The sequence below is a fragment of the Myotis brandtii genome, unplaced genomic scaffold, assembly GCF_000412655.1.
Source record: "Myotis brandtii unplaced genomic scaffold, ASM41265v1 scaffold64, whole genome shotgun sequence".
NCBI lineage: Eukaryota > Metazoa > Chordata > Mammalia > Chiroptera > Vespertilionidae > Myotis > Myotis brandtii.
The window spans coordinates 2659785-2680802 of record NW_005370460.1 but is presented as its reverse complement, the minus strand read 5'-3'; the positions used below and the strand labels follow the sequence as shown (position 1 = coordinate 2680802).

General features: G+C 53.0%; 1 protein-coding gene across 1 annotated transcript; it reads left to right on the top strand.

The window, feature by feature from the left end:
• Positions 1–44: 44 nt before the first annotated feature.
• Positions 45–17103, top strand: ALDH9A1 (aldehyde dehydrogenase 9 family, member A1; the record flags this gene model as incomplete). Its single annotated transcript, XM_014528523.1, has 11 exons — positions 45–141; positions 1041–1186; positions 3186–3315; positions 3680–3814; positions 5751–5947; positions 6516–6656; positions 9309–9497; positions 9728–9815; positions 12691–12832; positions 15388–15500; positions 16415–17103. Coding segments are annotated over 11 exons (1473 nt in total), but the record flags the coding sequence as incomplete, so codon positions are not given.
• Between the last annotated feature and the right edge of the window lie 3915 nt (positions 17104–21018).

Genomic DNA, 21018 nt, shown 5'->3' with positions numbered 1-21018 from the left:
GAGCCCCCACTGCCCCCCTCTGCGCCCCCCCTTCCCCCTGATTGACACACAGCAGGACAAACACCGTTTCTCTTAACCGTCTGCACTGTGTGGCCTTGGCCGCTGCCTTTACCAACTGGCTGTTTGCAACCGAAATCGCAGGTTTGCGAACCCCAGGAAAAGCGCTGCCCCGCGTTCCAGGCGGGGGGAGGGAAGGAGCCTGTCTTGGTAATTAAAGAAGGAGAGCGAGCCTGTTTTGCCCAGAATAGGGATAGGAGTAGGTTGGGGTAAGAAAAGGAGAGGCGGGCTTTTCCTGTTTTTAATATTTGAGGGAAGAAGCCTCCCTTGCGTTTTGGCATCCCCTTGCTGACATCGCTGTTTGTTAACCGGGCTCATCCAGTATTAACACTATGAGGAAGTTTATATAGAACGTAGAGGGGGTTTAAACTCAGCTATTAACCCGGGAGACTGGTACTTTGCACCTTGATTTTGCAAGACCTCGGCTTCTCAAACATCGTTAAGGAGCTTCGCAGAGGAAGCCTCCCTTGCGTTTTGGCATCCCCTTGCTGACATCGCTGTTTGTTAACCGGGCTCATCCAGTATTAACACTATGAGGAAGTTTATATAGAACGTAGAGGGGGTTTAAACTCAGCTATTAACCCGGGAGACTGGTACTTTGCACCTTGATTTTGCAAGACCTCGGCTTCTCAAACATCGTTAAGGAGCTTCGCAGAGTAATTGCTAGGAAGTTAAGGTCAGTAAACCCGCCTGTTTACTGAGCAGGGGTTCCTCACCCAAGCTCAGGGTGTGCCCGGGGCAAGGGGCATGACCTCCGTAATTATGTGCTATGATCACAGTTCTCTGCAGAGAAGTCTGCACCTTGTGTTAGATTCTTCAAGCGGCCAGTGACCCCAAGATAGAGTTCGGAGCTGCTGGTATAGAGGTGGCCACGAAGCAAAACCATATTTAAAAACACGGGGATGGTGGAGAGGAAATTTGGATACATATGCTTTATTTCAGTGTGTGCCACGGGTGAGGTAACCGACTCCCTGCTTTCCTAGGCCGGGTGATAGCCACTTTCTCCTGCTCCGGAGAAAAGGAGGTCAATTTGGCTGTTGAAGATGCAAAGGCTGCCTTCAAAATATGGCGTCAGAAGTCGGGCCTGGAGCGAGGCCGGATCCTCCTGGAGGCCGCCAGGATCATCAGGGTGTGTTTCCCTTTCTCCCCTTCCGGGAGAGCCGGCTGTCCTTGCTCCGAGGGAGCTGCCGGGTGGTGTGCGGCGGACTTTGGGACACTGTCAGGTTACGACTAGTTTATGAAACCGGAGAGCGTTTCCACCTGCTCACCTGGGTGTGTGTGTGCAACAGCCTTCGTGCACGAGTTCCCGTCGGGAGCTCGGCTCTCTGTGCTGACTCCCGGGATGGGTTTCTTTTCCATGTTTGTTTGAATTACAACATATGCTTTGTAGCTTGTCTCTTTTCTTTTTTTCTGGTAATTTTTTTAAAAAGAGAGAGAGGAAGGGGAGGAGGGGTGCGACATTGATTTGTTGTTCCACTTACTTATGCATTCATTGGTTGAATCTTGTATGTGCCCTGACCTGTGATCGAACCCCCAACTTTGGCATATCGGGGACACCGCTCTAACCCACTGAGCTTTTTCCTCTGATGACTCTTAAGTCCACCCTTTTTCAGATTTATTTTTACCTTAATTTCCTGGGAATATTTCATAGATTCATACATGTTCCCCTCTTCAAAAACAGTTAAACTTTTTTATAGTTTTACAAAAGCAACCGTGCTAGATGCTTGTTACAGTTTTGATAACACAATGCTCTTTCTTTTATGTTCAGGTATTGACCCTACTGTTTATTTTAAATTGGATTCATAATAGAAAATAGCTTTCTCTTACATATTCAGTCCTGTCTTCTTTGGGAGGGGAGAAAGGCATTCTTTAGATTTTCTTTTTAGGTATAATTTTCCAATTCTTTCCATTCATCCCTGAGCATCTCCAGCATTTTTAAGTTGCGGCTACAACTGGAACAAGTGTTTGAAAAGAGAATTAGTGAGTTCTGAGCATTAGAAAATAACACTGCATTTCTTCTTCTTTTTATATATAATCTTTTTCCAGATGAGAGAGAATCATTGATCGGCTGCCTCCTGCACACCTCACACTGGTGATTGAGGCCCAACCACGGGCATGTCCCTTGACCAGGAATCAAACCATGACCTCCTGGTTCATAGGTCAATGCTCAACCACTGAACTACACTAGCCAGGCAATGCTGCATTTCTTTTGGAGAATTAAAGCCTCATGTGCATATAACCTCTTCATTGTCAAGTATGTAGTTGGCTATTTTGCATAACTTCCCTAAGGACTGTTCTCTCCTGTATACATACAAACATATACATATGTATTCACACATGTATGCAGATGTAATATTCACTTTTTGGAGCATTCTTTTTCTAAATGATCTTGAAATGGGGTATTAGTCTTGGATGGGAGAACAGGGCTGCTGTTTAGCAATAAGCTTTTTTTTGTATTGTTAATCCTCATCTGAGGATAAATTTTTCCATGATTTTTAGAGAGAGTGGAAGGGAGAGGGAGAGACAGAGAGAGAAACATAGATGTGAGAGAGACACATCGATTAGTTGCCTTCCACACACGCTCTGATTGGGGCTGGGGATCAAGCCTGCAACCAAGGCACCTGCCCTTGACCAGAATTGAACCCAGGATCCTCACTCCTCGGGCTGATGCTCTATCCACTGAGCCAAACTGGCTAGGGCTCAGCAATAAGCTTTTATCTCTCTTGCCGGTGTAAGACTGCCATTCCTTTTCATGTAAGTAAAAGTTGTTTCACCCGGGCCAGTATGGCTCAGTTGGTTAAGCGTCGTCCCGTCCACCCAGATGTCACCAGTTTGATTCTCGGTGAGGGCCCAGGCCCAGGTTTTCGGCTCAGTCCTCAGTAGGGGGCATGTAGGAGACAGTGATTGATGTTTCTCTCTCACTGATGTTTCTGTCTCTCCCTCGTGCTCTAAAATCAATAAAAACATTAAAAAAAATTGGAGTGGTTGCGTCTGTGAAACCTGCGTAAATGTAACGTTACAAAAAAAAGATGTTTTTATTTTTCAAAACTGGGCCGTGTATTTTGTGTGAGTGTTGACTGCTGTGGTGTATGGTAACGTGTCTTAAATCTAGTCTCTGCCGCCCACAGGAACGGACGGATGAGATCGCCACCGTGGAGAGCATCAACAACGGCAAGTCCATCTTGGAGGCCCGCCTGGACATCGACACCTCCTGGCAGTGCCTGGAGTACTACGCGGGCCTGGCGGGGTCCATGGCCGGTAAGCCCTCCTGGCCGGCCTTCCTCCATCAGCTGCGGGAGGGAGAGGGCAGAGCCGAGGTGAAGGGCAAAGACTTCGGGGTGAGACCGGCCTGGGTCTCCTCCCTTCATGCCACCTAAGTCGTCTGCTGGGTGCCCAGTGCGCCTCAGAGGAGGAAGTGAAGGGGGTGATCGTGGGTTGAATGTGGATGCTATGTGTCGAGGAGGTGCAGGAGCAGAGTAGTGACAAGAGTGGACAGAGTGCGGGGGGGAGGGGGCACCGCGTGCTGCGAGCAGCCCGGAGGCAGGTGGAGCCCTAGGTAGCACAGGTGTTGGTGAGGCCTGGGGGCCAGCAGACCTCCTCCTCTGCTCTGTCTTCCCCTTAGGCGAGCATATCCAGCTCCCAGGCGGGTCCTTCGGTTACACCCGACGAGAGCCGCTGGGCGTGTGCGTGGGCATAGGAGCCTGGAACTACCCCTTTCAGATCGCCTCCTGGAAGTCGGCCCCCGCGTTAGCTTGTGGTAAGAAAGAGTTCTCCTCCGCTGAGAGTAGGGTCCGATTCTCGGCCTCTCCCCTCACCTGTGCGCGCACACACTCACATACCCACACATGCACACACACACACACACACTCACTCATACTCACACACACACACACAAACACACACTCACTAGCACACACACACACACTTTTACACATACACACACTTTTACACATACACACTCACACATACATACACCCCCCCACACGCGTGCGCGCGCGCACACACACACACGCACTCATATGCACATGCACACTCATAACACTCACATGCACTCTCACACTCACATACACACACATTCACACACACTCACACACACTTACACTCACACACACACACTCACACTCACACACACTTCCCATCACGAGGGCCATGCTGGGCATGAGGCCTCAGAGGGCACGTGTCCATTCCCGCCTAGCCCGGAGGGAGTCTGCAGTGTAGTGACGCACACAGATCGTGTCTAAGTAGTTCCTATTTGTATTCATTTCATTTATTTCTGTTTATGGAAGGAAGAAAGTTTTGGTCTTAGAGGTCTTTTTTTTTTTTAATATATTTTATTGATTTTTTGTAGAGAGGAAGGGAGAGAGAGAGAGTTAGAAACATCGATGAGAGAGAAACATCGATCAGCTGCCTCCTGCACATCTCCTACTGGGGATGTGCCCGCAACCAAGGTACATGCCCTTGACCGGAATCGAACCAGGGACCTTTCAGTCCGCAGGCTGATGCTCTATCTACTGAGCCACACCGGTTTTGGCAGAGGTCTTGTTTTTTACTGTCAGATTGGATTAGATTTGTGTTCCCTGTAAGTTTTCTTCCTTTCTGGTCATGAATTTCTGTGAAGGGGAGCACTTAGGAATCTGACTTAAGAAGCAGAAGATTGTTGCCGAAACCGGTTTGGCTCAGTAGATAGAGCGTCAGCCTGCGGACTGAAAGGTCCCAGGTTCGATTCCGGTCAAGGGCATGTACCTTGGTTGCGGGCACATCCCCAGTAGGGGGTGTGCAGGAGGCAGCTGATCGATGTTTCTCTCTCATCGATGTTTCTAACTCTCTATCTCTCTCCCTTCCTCTCTGTAAAAAATCAATAAAATATATTTTAAAAAAAAAGCAGAAGATTGCTTGGCTGGCGTGGATCAGTGGTTAGAGCATCAGCTTGCGGACCAAAGTGTCCCGGGTTGAAATTCCAGTCAAGGGCACATACCTTGGTTGTGGATTGATCCCTGGCCCTGATTGGGGCGTGTTTGGGAGGCAGCCAATCAATGTGCCTCTCACACCGATGTTTCTCTCCCTCTCTCTCTCTCAACCCCGTCTTTCCCCTTTCTCTCCTCCCATCCTTCCTCCCTTCCACTCAATGGAAAAAATGTCCTCCCGTGAGGATTTTTTAAAAATTAAAAAAACAAAAACTTAAAAAAAAAAGGAAGCAGAAGATAAACTTCCTCCTCCGTTTGTGTTAAGAGAAATGACACCCAAGGCTCCCATCACAGCAGCTCTGGCTGACGAACTTGAGACGTCTCCTCCTCCTGTTTACAGGGGGGGGGGGGGGGGGGGGGCGGGGGAGAAGGCTCTCAGAACAGCTGTGAGGTGGGGAGGGACGCGTGTGGCAGCGCAGCTGCTTGCTTGTTGCCCGCCGAGTTCTTCGCTCACCGAGGGACGGAGGAGGAATAGGAGGAGGAGTAGATGCCGTCCCTGGCTTTGGGGACTCGTCAGGGTCGTTAACCTTTCTCAGGTCTCAACTTGTCAAAGGGACTGAGCCTACCTGCTTCTTTCGATGGTGCAGGTGCCAGATGATGGACACGCAGCCTGGGACTGGTGACTGACACGCGGGGGGTGTGTTCTGGTTAATGAGTGAGACCTGGGGGCAGGGCGAGATCCTGTCCTGAGGGAATCCCCCACTGAGTCCTGTTTTGGGGCTTGCGCAGGAAACGCCATGGTCTTCAAGCCGTCCCCCTTCACGCCCGTGACTGCGCTGCTGCTGGCCGAGATCTACACGGAGGCAGGGGCGCCTCCTGGCCTCTTCAATGTGGTGCAAGGGGGGGGCGCCACGGGCCAGCTTCTGTGTCAGCATCGCGACGTGGCCAAGGTCTCCTTCACTGGGAGTGTGCCCACTGGCACCAAGGTGAGACCAAGGTCAGGTTGAGGCGATGGCATCTAGCTGTGGGTGTCAGCCCACCCGAGCCTGCTCGTGCCGGGAGGGAGGCCGTGGGTGTCACCCACATGGGTCTGACGGGGACTTCAAACGTGTGAAGGGGGCGGGGAGTGCACTCGGGCGGACGGGCGCCATCAGCCCCAGTGCCGCGGGCAGGCCCGGGTCCACCTGGGCAGTTGGATGCCTTCACTCAGCTGCAGCCCCCTCGGCAGGAAGGTGCTTCTCGGTCCATTTCACCTTCATTGTTCTGACCTTGATCTGCGCTCGGAGCTGTCAGCCTGAGCACAGTAACAGTGACACAGAGCGTTCCTGCCCGTGGCAGCCGGGTTCGGGGACAGCATTTTTAAGGTGAACTCCCTCCTGAGAGTGTCGGGTGCGCCTCTGGCTTCTCCGGAGCCTGGAGAGGAATGTCATGGGACGGGGCAGGGCGTGTGCGGAGAGCAAGGCTGCAGAGGCCGCTGCCTTGGAGGTCGGGGCCTGTCACCTAGCGTGGACTCCCTTGTCAGACCTCTGATGGTGGTCTTTCTCGTTCCCCAAGATCATGGAGGCGGCGGCGAAAGGAATCAAACCCGTCACTTTGGAACTCGGAGGCAAGTCTCCCCTGATCATCTTCGCCGACTGCAACCTGGAGAACGCGGTGAAGGGGGCGCTGATGGCCAACTTCCTCACGCAGGGCGAGGTGCGTGCCTGCCCCTGGGGGAGGCTGGAAGGCGTCCCCACGCCTGCATCGAACAGCATGTTTTAAAGAGGTGTTGTATTTGGAAATAATTTCAGACTTAGAGGAGAGTTGTACAGATAGTACAAAGAATTCACACGTTCCTTTGAGCCAGGCTCCTCAAATGTCCACATTTCATTGTTTATTTAAAACAATTTTTATATGTTTTTATTGACTTCAGGGAGAGGAGGGGAGAGGGAGAGAGAGAGAGAAACATCAGTGATAACAGAGAACCATGGATCAGCCCCCTCCTGCATGCCCCACACTGGGGATCAAGCCTGCAACCTGGGCACGCACCCTGACTGGCAATCGATCTGAGAAAACCAGAAGGAATTCCTCAGCTAGGAAACTAAAATATATCTTAAGCTACCCAAGAAGAGTTACACGTGCTTAAGAAGTAACCAGACACCCAATCCAGTCAGCCTCAGAGCCTCTCTGTGTCACCAAGTAGATTCAAGAAAGAGTTAAGTTTTTCTCAAATGCCATCTCAAGAGTCTAGGACAGTGATGGTGAACCTTTTGAGCTCGGTGTGTCAGCTTTTTGAAAAACCCTAACTTAACTCTGGTGCCGTGTCACATATAGAAATTTTTTGATATTTGCAACCATAGTAAAACAAAGATTTATATTTTTGATATTTATTTTATATATTTAAATGCCATTTAACAAAGGAAAATCAACCAAAAAAATGAGTTCGCGTGTCATAGGTTCGCCATCACTGTCCTAGTTCATAGGTTGACACTCACCCACTGAGCCACGCCGCCGGGACGTCCTTCTGCGCCCTTCAGCTCACTTTCTGCTGTGAGGAAGCGCTTTCCTGGCCTCGTTTTCATTCACTCATTGCTGTCGGCGTGGACCCACGCATCCCACGTCCTCCTGTGCGTTACACCCATTATTTAGTTTCATGCTCAAATGATTGCCACTCAGCAGGCGGGACCCTCTCTTGACCTTCTGATACGTCTTCATGGTCCTCTGAGCACTTGACCTCCTGGCACAGCAGGTGTTCTGGACTCGCGCTCTTCCCCTGGCCGAGCTCCGCAGCCAGCCTTGCTTCGGGGGTCCTGGGCCCGTTCAGTGGTAAATGGGGTTTAGAAACCATGATCTGGGTGCCAGGCAGACTCCTTACTGGGTGCCACTGCCTCCAGACCCTCCCGGAGGCCAGAGCTGGGAATGGATGTGGGCACCTGTGTGTGTACTTTTATGCAGCCCACACACACGTGCACGCACACATGTATTTCTGCAGGTATCTGTGTTAATGACCACAAGTTCATAGAGATCTTTCCAGTCATTCCAATCCTGCAGGGTTGTGCTCGCCTTCGCCCTTCCATGTTTATAGCTCTCTCCTCTGCTGAGAGGTTGGGCGCCCATTCCCCACAGTCTGTCTGTGTGACTGAGTCCTAGCATGCGTTTGTAGTAGTTGCAGATTTGGGAAAAGTCAGTCTTCCAGCAGGAGTTCCTACTTTTTCACAGCTCTTGTCGTTGGCCTGAGGGTATAGTTAAAACTGAAAGTTCATTGGGCGGTTCTTCCTTCTCCCGCCCGAGTTTTCCTTCCTGTGTTTCTTTTCGCACAAGTGAACAGGTGCTGGTAGGTTGCTATTCCCCTTCTTTCTCGGGCACGTGTAGAAGTTGGCATCTCAGAGGTACTTCCTTTCTCTTTGCCTCTAACATCCGGGGTCGCTCCCTTTCACCCGTGGAACTGGCTCTTCTCCGTGTGTTAGTAGCTGCCCTCCCGTAATCCTTGTGCGCTGGTAGCATCTGAGCGGTCTTGACATTCATGTCTATGGGAGAGTCTAAATCAGTGGTTCTCATGAGGCCCCCTTGGCTGCACATTAGAATCACCTGGGAATCTTTTTAAAATCCTGATTTCGGGGCCTCCCTCGCCGATAGGGGTGGGAGCCAGGAGCAGTGGGAGGAGCGATCGGAGGAGCGATTGCTACCGCGAAGAGTGTGGTGGCTGGGACTGTGGTGAAAGCAGATGGAGCAGGGAGAATAGACTCTAGTCCGTGTGTTAGTAGCTGCCCTCCCGTAATCCTTGTGCGCTGGTAGCATCTGAGCGGTCTTGACATTCATGTCTATGGGAGAGTCTAAATCAGTGGTTCTCATGAGGCCCAGAAATCAGGATTTTAAAAAGATTCCCAGGTGATTCTAATGTGCAGCCAAGGCTGAGAACCACTGGTCTAAATACTCATTATTTGTGATTCCGGAGACAAGCATTGACTATGAAATGCTCTGGGTGTTTATTAGGCTTGAGCCCTGGTTCTTAACTGTTTTTACTGTCCCCTCCCATTCTTACCTCTTACTCTTAAATATGCAGCCCAGTCGAGCAGCTGATGTGAGCAGACAGGAGAGGGTCTGGGGTCCTCTGGTCTGTTAACGGCCTTAAGAAAATTTAAACAAACACAAGAAGATGTAAGTATCTCAGGGTCAAACAGCTTGTGCTGCAGGTGTGATGTGTCCACAGTTACACTAAAGTGGCTCCTCCTTAGTAGGGGGAGCTTTGATAAATGGAACGGACCTTTACAAAGGTGTAGTGTGTTCTTTTTAAGCTTTAACATGGGATTTTTTTCCCTTTTCCTATTTTCTTCTTTGCACGCTGATACATTTTTGTCTCTTTTTCAGGTTTGCTGTAATGGCACAAGAGTGTTTGTGCAAAAGGAGATTCTTGATAAATTCACAGAGCAAGTGGTGCAACAGACCCAGAGGATAAAAATTGGAGACCCCCTTCTGGAAGGCACCAGGATGGGCCCCCTCATCAACCGGCCACACCTGGAGCGAGTCCTCGGGTTTGTGAAAGGGGCCAAGGAGCAGGTGAGGAAAGGGGCGGGGGGCTGGGCCGGGACCCGGCGAGGGGAGGGCAGTTCCTCCCACCACCGGGCGCAGGGCCCTTCCTGAGGCCGGACCCCCTCCTATAGCTCTCGGGGTCTGGGCCAGGGTCCTGCTCTGTCCTTGCGATGGAGCGACTGAGTCCGTTTGTCTAGGACTGCACGTGGGGGTCGCACGTGTAACGGAAAGTATGCATCTGTTTTCCTTTTTGGCAGGGGGCTAAGGTGTTGTGTGGGGGAGACCCTTACGTACCTGAAGATCCCAAGCTAAAGGATGGATATTTCATGAGACCGTGTGTTTTGGGTATGTGCTCTTCTTGTTTGCTTTTAAACTGTTTTAATGAAATAGCAGATGGAAGAGAGTTTCTGTACAGCATGTGTAAGGTGGCAAGCGAGGGTTGGCAAATGGCGTGTCCCCACCACTCGGATTTCGGAAGTGGGAGTTCTCCGTTACCGTCACAGCCCGTGCGCCTGCCCCGGGGCGAGCAGGTGTGCTCGGCCACCGGGACTCACTGGGTCTCCCCCGTTGTTCCGGAAGCGGAGCTCGAGAGGAAAGTGCACATTGATAAAAAGTACTGAATTTCATTTGTCAGGAAAGGCGGTCAGGAATGCATCTTGCTTTGAACTATACGGCATCCATACCGTAAAACCAATTTGTCAGACAGTATGGTAGCATTTATAAAAGTTGTCTTTTAAGGATTCTTAGCACCTTTCAATCTAAAAACCTCCCGGTCTGGGCAGTCAGGTATAAGGTTATCCTACTTCCTCGGCCAGTTACCTCCGTCCTCGCTCAGGGTGACCCTGCCCTGGAGGTCGCTGTCCTCCTGCCTGGTAGTGTCCCCTGGGAGCTTTAGCAAACCACCTGCAGGTTGGAGTATGTTATGTGATCCTTGCAGCTTATCCTGAGGGAGACCCGGGCTGGGTTTGTCCCCCAGGCCGAGGTGGTGTCAGGTTCCCCACCTGTGTTCCTTGCACTAACCTGGGCCCTCGCCCAGGAAGGTCTGCGTCTCAGAGCTGCGACCTGACGTTCGTACCGGGGATTCTCCGGTGGCTGCTAAGTGAACAGGAACAGTTGGCGCCTTTTAGATAAAACATATAGTTGACCCCGTATGTGCATGGAACAGGGAGGAGCAGAGTCACCTCATAGTGTAACAGCGGCTTCTCTGGATGCCGGGGCGGAAGGCGGTTTCTGTTATGCTGTGTGCATTGCTGAGTATTGCAGATTTTAGGTATTTATTTATTTAATCCTCACCTGAGGATGTTTTTCCATTGAATTTTTTTTTTAAAGAGAGAGTGAGAGGGAGGGGGGAGGAAGAGATAGAAACATCGATGTGAGGGAGACACATCCATCAACTGCCCCCTGCACACGCCCTGCCCAACTGGGCATTGAACCTACAGCCCAGTTACATGTCCTTGACTGGGGATTGAACCCATGACCCTTCAGTGCACGGCCCGATGTTTAACCACTGAGCAACACCAGCCAGGGCTGAGTATCACAGATCTTAATTTTTCATTTACTTAATATTGGGGACTAAAGTCGAGTGAGTCACGTTTCGGGCAGGAGCCTTTTCTTTTCTTGTATGTCAGCTGCTCCTTATCCCTCCTCTCTTCCGACTGAACCCAGAGCTCGCCGCGCACGGAGCCGCTCTGTGGTCCCAGCCTGCATCAGATCATAATTGTCTTCTGGAACTGTTGAGTAGTAACATTTTGGCTAATGGTTTCCCTAAAAATCACACGTGGATGACTAGTTTTCAAAGAGTTAGAACATAGTAAATCACACTTAAACGCCATCTAAAGATGATTTAATCCTTAAGTATTCATACGCTCTAATCCACATCTTAAGAGACATAGACGAGTCGTCTTTGTAGATGTGTGAACAGCTGGTTATAGACTTTGGTTCCTATTGAGCTGGTGTTGGCAGGAGGTTCTCAGGCTGTTCTCTGGCCTCCACGCTGCTCACATCATAACACGGCCTTGTAAGGCACACGTCTCCCTTCGTGCCGTGCTGCTGTGTCAAGGTGTCTGGCCTCAGGGACAGGGCAGGAGGCACCGCTCTCTCCAGAATCACCGGGCTCAGTATTCGATGTGTAAATAAGTGCGCTTCTCTACATATGCATGTTGTGAAATGTCAAGTGTGAATTACATCATTTTAAAGAATGGCCTCTTGCCCAGCCAGTGTTGCTCAGTGGTTAAGCTTTGACCTAGGAATCTAGAGGTTCGATTCCCGGTCAGGGCACATGCCTGGGTTGCAGGCTCAGTCCCCAGTTGGGGGTGTGCAGGAGGCAGCCAATCAATGATTCTCTCTCTCATTGATGTTTCTATCTCTCTCTCCCTTCCTCTCTCTCTAAAAATCAATAAAAAGATTAAAAAAAATAAAAAGAATTGGCCTATTAAAGGAACTTAAATACATTTTCATATCAAGTAAACACCCCATTGGTTATTTCTAAGGTTATGTTTTTATAGTGGAACTTTCTTTTTTGTATCTAATTCTATCACAGAGTCACTAAGAAAATGTGGGAAGGTATAAAAGACAATCATATATGTAACATTTAACAGAAATTGGGACAGTCCCCTTAACATTTGTATCTTTTTCAGTGAATGGTGTTTATTTTTAATATTTTTTTAATTGATTTCAGAGGGAGAGGAAAACATCAATGATGAGAGAGAATCATTGATCAGCTGCCTCCTGCATCCCCCTGTCCCACCCCCGACCCCTATTGGGGATTGAGCCCACAATCCGGACATGTGCCCTGACTGGGAATCGAACTGTGACCTCCTGGTTCATGGGTTGGTGCTCAACCACTGAGCCACACTGGCCGGGCCTCCGTGAACGTTCTTTCATGAGCATTCGCTTAGTAAATTCCTTTAGAAACGTTACTTCGAGAAGCTTGGAGACGTGGGTCACGCGGCCCTGTCCTCTGCCTGGATGCCGTTTTGTGGGCTAGTCGTCGCTGCTGTAAGTGGTGACGTCCCTGTGTGCCTGCTGGTCACTCGTCAGGGTCTCTTGTGATGAACTGAAGCGTGGAGCTAGTTACACCGAGGCTGTGACTGAACACACACTGTCACGTTGCCACCCCATGGGAGCGCCCTCTGGAGCCTCTCAGGCTGTGTGTGGACGAGCACGTTTTGGGGGTCGGAGCAGCGGTTCCCCACGGCATCCTGTCTCCCGCTGCTCGCAGGTAACTGCAGGGATGACATGACCTGCGTGAAGGAAGAGATCTTCGGGCCCGTTATGTCCATTCTGTCGTTTGACACCGAAGCAGAGGTTCTGGAAAGAGCCAACAATACCGCTTTTGGACTAGCCGCCGGCGTCTTCACCAGGTACGTGGGGAAGGTCCCCCCGCTGGCTCTAGGGAGGGGTGGAGGGGTGGCTGTCTGCTCAGATGGGGCCTGCTCTGGCTCCCCTGCGGGTCTGCCCCCTGCGTTTCCTCAGCGTTTCCTGTAAAGTCAGAAGATGCCCAGTAGCATTGTGTAGTTTGCCCTCAGTGGCCACCGTCCTGCTCCTGAGCTTGAATTGAGCTGTAAACTTGGTTGATGAAAATGCTACCCTTCTTTATTGGTTTATGGAGTTAGTATTTAGCGCTGGCCCCAGGGTCCCAAAGCATGAGTGTCCACGTGCAGGACTTTGGAAACCTGCCGTTGTAGGGCTGGGCCGCGCTCCAGAACGTGGGTGCAGGCTGCCAGCGCCTCCTGCTGGGGACGCACTGCAGCACGGGGAGCCGTTTGGTTGGCGCGCATTTGGGTCTTCCCAGGCTTTGCCGCTGTGAGCAGGGCTCTGACCCATGTCCTTCTGTGTGAGCTTCAGCCACCGCAGTGAGTAAGAGGTGGTTTGGAAGCAGTGTCTCTGCTTGACGATACGCAAACTCTGCATAGTTGTTGGGAGTTATAGGCAGTTTTTTTTTCTTTTCTGTTTTATTTAAAGGGGCTCTAATGAGAAATCCTTTTAAAAAATTTTTATTTTATTTATTAATTTTTTTTTATTGATTTCGGAGAGGAAGGCAGAGGGGGAGAGAGACAGAAACATCAATGATGAAAGAGAGTCATTGGCTGCCTCCTGCATGCCCCACACTGGGGATCAGGCACGCCCCCTGGGCATGTGCCTTGACCGGGAATCGAACCCAGGACCATTCAGTCGCAGGCCAGTGCTCTATCCACTGAGCCAAACCCAGGGCTATTTATTGATTTTAGAGAGAGGAACGAGGGAGGGGGGAGTGGGAGAGAGGGAGAGAGCAAGATCTGTGTGAAAGTGAAACATGGATTGGTTGCCTCCAGTATCCGCCCTGATGAGGGATTGAATCCACATCCTAGGTGTGTGTCCTGACCAGGAATTGAGCTGCACCGTATGGTGTACGGAAGGATGCTCCAGCCACCAGAGCCATACCGGCCAGGGCTTAGGCAGTTTTCTAAGACTGCTTCACACTTGGGATTTTTCTGTTGCTTTAGTGATAGACAAGGTTCCATTTTTTTTCACTTTGTGGCCCGAACTTGGGAAGGAAGACACGTCTCCCTGATGACCTGATGTAATGGCTCTGCTTGAGCTCCGAGGAGAGGCTCAGGCACTGCTTCTTTAAAAAACAAACAGCCCTGGCGGTAGCTCAGCTGGTTAGAGCATGGTCCCGATACACCAAGGTTGCAGGTTCAATCCCTGGGCAGGGCACATACAAGAATGAACCAGTGAATGCATAAATAAGTGGAACAGCAAATTGATGCTTCTCTCTCTCTATCTCTCCCTCCACCTTCCTCTCTCTAAAATCAATCAATAAATTAAAAAAAAAACGACCAAAACAAATAACAGCCCTGGCTGGTTTTGCTTAGTGGATAGAGCGTCTTCGGCGTGTGGAGTAAAGGGTTTCGGGTTCGATTCCGGTCAGGGGCACCTGCCTTGGTTGCAGGCTCCTCCCCGGCCCGGGACCTGGATGGGGTGCATGTGGGAGGCAACCAATCAATGTGTTTCTCTCACATCGATGTTTCTCTCTCTCTTTCCCTCCCTGTCACTCTCTCTACAAATCAGTGGAAAAATATCCTCGGGTGAGGATTAACCAAAACCAAAACAAACAAAAAACTCAAATAAAAACTTCAGTTTTCAGGGTAATTTTAGGTTTACCATGATAGTGAGAAAGTACAGGATTTCCCGTCCCCCACATGCACAGCTTCCTTAATATCTGCCCCCTACAGACTGTCCATTCGTTATGACGAACCTGTGTGATGTGTCCTCACCCCAAGCCCAGTTTACACTGGGGCTCCCTCTCGGCGGCGTCTTCTGTGGGTTTGGACAAAGGGCAGTGACCGGGACCCCCCCTGGGGAGGCACATCGAGCAGCGCCCCTGTCCTGACGGCGGCGTGAGCAGCTGCGCTGTGACTGCATCGAGGGGCTGTCTCGTGCTGCGGCCACGGTACAGGCAAAGGAGCCACGCCTACGCCTTTACCGGCTCGATGGGGATCACTCACGGGCTGAGCAGCTCACCCACGTAAAATGCACACCTGGGTGCTCTCAGTGTGTTCACAGAGCCGTGCAGCGTCACCAGAGCCTAACGTCAGGAGGTTTCCATCAGCTCAGGACAGGGAGGCGAGCTTGTTGTCCCCGCCCCCAGCCCGCAGGTCTCCTGCCTGTCTCCGGACTTGCTTGCTCTGAATGTTTTCTATAAATGGGACCACATGCCTTTAGCTTTCACTGACTTCATGTTTCCAGGGGTCTCCCTGCTGTAGCAGGTGTCGGCCCTGCTCCTCCCCACTCCCCAGGAATTGCCCGTGCGGGTCTCTTCCACATCGTGTCACGTTGGTGGGCATGTGGTGCCCACACTTGTGGCTGCTGTGAGCGGTGGTGAGCGTCTGTGTGTGATGGTGGGGCTCCAGGTTAAGCCATGTCTTCCCTGCAGGGACCTCCAGCGCGCTCACCGCGTGGTGGCCGAGCTGCAGGCCGGCGTGTGCTTCATCAACAACTACAACGTCAGCCCCGTGGAGCTGCCCTTCGGCGGCTATAAGAAGTCAGGTGAGAGCTGGGTAGGCAGGCCACCAGGTCTCCAGGGGGGCTGTCGTCATTAGTCCTTGTTGACCAGGGTCCCAACCTGTTGGCATCGTCACCGCTCAGAACAGGGGTGCATCTCGGGAAGGTCTGTCATGTGGGGAGAGTTCCTTTTCCTCGCAGCTGTGAGCGCCGTATTATGGCCACCACAGGGCTGGCCGACATAGGAACCGGGAAGGTCTGTCATGTGGGGAGAGTTCCTTTTCCTCGCGGCTGTGAGCGCCGTATTATGGCCACCACGCTGGCCGACATAGGAACCAGGTGCGTGCCGATGAAGCGGTGGGTGTTAATCTGACAGTTTGATTTGGTCTCTCCCTGGCGTTCCCGAATCACAGTCCCCTAGTCATCCCCGTCCCTCCGGGGACCAGCCGAGCGGGGCACCGGCCAAGAGCAGAGCCGGAACGGGGCCGTTTGGTTACTGTGTAACCGTCAGTGCAGCGGAAGTTGGTTTGTGACCTGCGGCTTTGGAGTGGTGCCCACGGGATGAGGGAGAGACGGAGGAGGGCCAGCTGTGCTCAGGAGTAGCAGGGGGCCTCTGTCACCTCTGAATGGTGCCCCCTGGAGACGTGCACTTTTGGGGACTGGGCCCTGCCCTTAGGAGGCGAGCCTACCTGTCTGGGGCAGGGTGACAGGAAAGGCCAAGCAGGGGACGTGCCCTTCCGCACGGAGCCTGGTCCTGGCTGTGGGCAGGGTCTCGGCCTTGCTGGCCCGGCCACTCCCCACGCCGCTCGCAGCTGGCGTTCCCGGGGGAGGGCTTTCTCTCTTAAACGTGTTGCTTCCGTGTTCCTCCGCAGGCCTGAGGGCAGTGCCTGTCTCCGCGGTCACTGTGACCTTTCAGACGTGCCGTGAGGGCTCATCGTCACCCCTTGTCGTCCTTGCAGGGTTTGGCAGAGAGAACGGCCGGGTGACCATTGAGCATTATTCACAGCTGAAGACGGTGTGTGTGGAGATGGGTGACGTGGAGTCCGCTTTCTGAAAGGCGGCCGTGAACCCCGTGGACGTGCCAGGGTGAGCCCGTGAGACCGGAGGAGGCCTCACGGCACCGATGCGTCCCGGACGCGGTCGCATGGGTCCGCGCCTGGCTCAGCGTCACTCTCGTCACTCAGGCATCTTCCCTAAGGCTTGCACAAGTGCCTTGGTTCTAATGGAGAAGCAGTGAGTTCCCGCAGCGGGGACTCAGTGCCATCCTGAACCGCCAAACCCCTCCTGGAGACGGACCAGCGCTGTGCCTCCGACCCCTGCCCTCTGCTCTCTCGCTTGCCTGGAAGAAGGTGTTCCTTTTAGGTTCCGTGGACCCACGGCAGGTGCTGTTGGCTCCGGGCTGCCTTAAGCTCTGGCTCCTTGTCATTCTACTGAAAGCTGACGATTGGGAAGGGAGGGGACTAGGTACTGGGCGGGTCAGCGGTGAACGGTAACTGCAGAGAAAGGTTTTGTTTCTGCGGGGCTGCGGGAAAGGACACGTCCTCTGCTTTGAACTGCAGCTTGCTGTCTGGACGTAGTGGTTCCCCATTAAATGTACAAATTATTTGCACGTGTCCTAGAGCCAAATAAATCACACTGTTCATCCTTCCAGTGTCGTGTTTTGAAACGAAACAACTCTCAAGGTCACTTAGGACACGGGATGGGCTGACGTGAGATGCATGTAACAGCTCCTAGGCCCTGTGAGCCTCGAGGCTCTGGGTGCCTCCCACCCTGGAGAGCTGTCAGGTCCTGGTGACCTCAGGCTGCGGGGTCCTCTTGGCCGAGACCTGCACGGCTAGGGTTCAGGACCTGAGGGAGGGGCCGGCGCACAAATGAAAATGCTATACAAGAAATAGGAATTTAGAAGGCATGGGGGCCAGGTGGAGCCTCTTTCTTGAAGAGGCACTGACTTTCTGGCCTGGTCCGCCTTTTATTCACTTGAATACACATTTGCCCTTTAGCAATGCCTACGGGCAGATCAAAGGTAAAGTTTGGTAAACAGTAAAAGGATTATCTGGTTAGGGAATTGCCTTGAGCCATTGAGCCCACAGCAGGGCAATATTAGGCTGATTTTCAGCCCTGCTGAATATCGAAGTCATTGGCCTTCCAATGTTTTCTTTATGCATTAATGTGCTAACTGCTGTTGTCTTTAGCCTCCGACACCTCTACCTTTCAGGGGAATGGCTACCAGCTACCAGCTGTATTAGGGCTTCCCAGAGAAACAGAACCAGTGGGTTAGTTCCATCGACTTGTGTAAGAGGAGGTGACTGTAGGAAGGGCTCGCGTGACTGGAGGCCGAGAGGGCCCGGCACCTGCCGCCTGCAGGTTGGACCGGGAAGCTGGTGGTGTAGGTCAGTGCGAGTCCCGGGCTGAGAGCAGGAGGGGATGGGGTAAGTCAGGCTGAGCCGACAACTGGAGCTGATGTCACAGGTGGAGGTGGGTGGCCCAGCGCAGGCAGACCGCGAGCTCGCCCTCTGCACGGACTGGACTGGGCGCTGGGGAGGACCCTCTGCTTACCTAGGCCGCCAATTCAGACACTTATCTCGTCTGGAAACACCTCCCAGACACACCTGGAAATCGTGTTTCACCAGCCACCTGGCATCCCTGAGCCCAGTCAGGCCAACATAGTCAGGCTGACACGGAGAATTAGCCCTCAGGACAGACAGCTAGCCTAGCAGCCAGAGGCCTGCGTGTGCGTATGAGCTCTGATGGCAGGTGCGTGCCTAGAGGATGGGACCCGGGGATCAGCCCCTCGGTGTTTGCACAGCGGGCACATGGGGTGCAGGGCACGGCCAGCAGAACGGTCTCACCGTGTCTGGGGGACCCCGTGTGGCTTACACAGGCGGAGCTGCCTGGCATGACAAGTGAGCAGGGGGAGGGGCCGACGTCTGAACTCACTGTGTTCCCGCTGCTGCACCTCCCATTCAGCGCTCACTCCTGGGAGAGGGGCGCTCACTCCTGGGAGGGGGGCGATCCTGCGCAGGCTGGTCGAGAGGATCAGGACGAAAGGAGCAGGACAAGGCCAGCGCGTGATCTGATTTGCACCTCCCGCTCCCCTTCCCCATCCCTAGACTGAACTCAGTGGATTAGTTTCCTACGACTCCTCTTCACGTTTCCACTCACATCCATGATCTCCCAGCTCTGGGGTCGACGTTGGAAATGGCTTCAGGGGCACAGCCAGGGTGTTGGTGCCACGCTCCCCCCGAGGCTCTGGAGGTCATGGGCTCCCTCGCCCCCTCCAGCCCTCAGTAACTCCTTGCCTCGCTTGGCTCCCGGCCTCCTCTCTTCACAGCCCGCAGCTGAGCATCCTCCGTCCTCTCTGCTCCGACTGCCTTCCTCTTCCAGGGACCCTGTGATTGGGGCCCATCCAGACGGTCCCTATCTCTCCTCTCAGGATCCTTGCTTGTCTTTGCAAGGTCTCTGCCACGTATGGGGACATGCACAGGTTCTGGGGACGAGACTTGGCCACACGGGGGGAGCATTACTCAGCCGGCCACACAGCACGGTGTGTTCCGGGGGGCTGTCCGCTGTCCTGTTTGACAGATTTCCCTGAACAGACACCTTGTGGTTGAGGAAACACCTTCCGAGAGGAGTGACTCACGCCCACGGGCCCCACCAAGGAAACACGGGCTGATCCTGGAGCCGCCCCCTCTCACCTGGAGAGTTTGTGGGATGAGGCCCCATTTCCCCGGAGTATTTTTTTCTTCTATTACTTTGATTTCCTTTTGAGAGTCAACACCTTGCTGACTGGTCACGAGACAACTCACGTCTGCACTTACATTAAGTAATTTCAAGGCCTGAAAGCAATGCGTAGTTTTAAAATTACTTAAATTAATGTGAGTGCAGACTCAAGTTTTCTCATGACCGGTCAGCAACGTTTGACACGGAAACACGAGTTGTCTTGTGAGCGGGCAGCACGGTGAGAAGCAGAGGCCTCCTCCCTCCGCAGCGGACCTCACCCTGAGGGAGCTGCTTCTCCTGGGATCGTGTTGGAGGGAATAACTGCCAACTAACCCAGGACTGGGATGAGGCCACGTGCAAATGGGTCCGACTCGGGGCCAGGAGATGCATTGTAAGTTGTCTTTGGTTGGCGGATTCCTGGGCTGGAGGTGTTTTCAGAGGGTGTTTGGGGGATTGTATTAATGCAGGAAAGAAACAAATGCCTCATGTTGGCACCCTCCTTGCCAGCGCGGAGGGCCCTGATCTTATGTGGCTCTTCAGGGACCTGCAGATGGAGAGGGGCGGCTCTCCCTGGGCAGAGGTCGCCGCCGGCCCCTCCCCGGCTGCCCTTCACTTCCGGCCCGTGGGCCTCTGGCGGCCCCAGCAAGGGTCTGGCAGAATGCGTGCCCAGGTCTCGGGACCTGCAGATGGAGAGGGGCGGCTCTCCCTGGGCACAGGTCGCCGCCGGCCCCTCCCCGCTGCCCTTCACTTCCGGCCTGTGGGCCTCTGGCGGCCCCAGCAAGGGTCTGGCAGAGAAGGCGCAGCTGCGTCCTCCCGCTTCTCCCAAAGCAGAACCCAGCGGCCTCTGACCCTGGTGCTGAGCTGGGCTCTCCCTGGAATAACACGATTCCTTGGCTTTCCTTCTAGCCAAGCCCTCTCTTTGTTTTTCTTTTCAGGGTGTGTGTGTGTGTGTGTGTGTGTGTGTGTGTGTGTGTGTGTCCGCAAAGGGCATAAAGGAGACCAGGCATCCGCTGGGTCACAGCACTGTGAAAACTAGCAGAGATCAGGTCTGCGGGAGCGGGAGTGGTCTTTCCAAGTAAGTCAGAATTCACCACGCCCATGGCGGTTAGAGGAAGATCTAGACTCCTGCGGGCCCCAAAGAGCCGGAACTGCCTGTCCCTGGGCTCAGAGGGGACTCGGGCCTGTGATGGACTGAAGGGCTGGGGGACAGGCCCCTCAGTGGCCCAGGGACCTGTGGAGCCGCAGCGCCCGCCACAGACCTAGGGCTCAGAAGCTGCATTTTAGCAGATGACTCCGTGATGTTTGTTCACCAGGCTTGTGGAACCAGGGTTTCAACTTCCGCCACACGTTAGAATGGCCAGAGAAGCCGTAAAACCACTGAGGTCTGACTTAGCTGGTCTGGGGGGGAGAAAGAGAAACATCTATTGGTTGCCTCTGTACTCATCCCAACCGAGGACCAAACCCAAAACCTAGCCCTGACTGGGTATCGAACCATCAAACCCTCAGTGCACAGGACGATTCTCAACCACATGAGCCCTCTGCCTGCCTTCAGTAGAGATTCTGAAGAATTCTCATTGTTATCCTACGTAGCTGTAATCTCAGATCCTAACCAGAGCCTAACTGCCTTGACCATCTGATCATTAAGCTCTCTGTGTCCACAGTATCCCACCACGTACAGCACGGACCCTGAAAATGGGCACCTCTTCAACTGCACCCTTCCTCTCTGAGCCCAGTTTTCACAGCTGCCAAGGGTGCCAGCAGGGGGCAGGGGCTGGGGGCAGGAGTAGGAGCAGGCCGCTTATTTACATAAAGACTCAACAGGAAATAAGTCACAGAGTCAGGG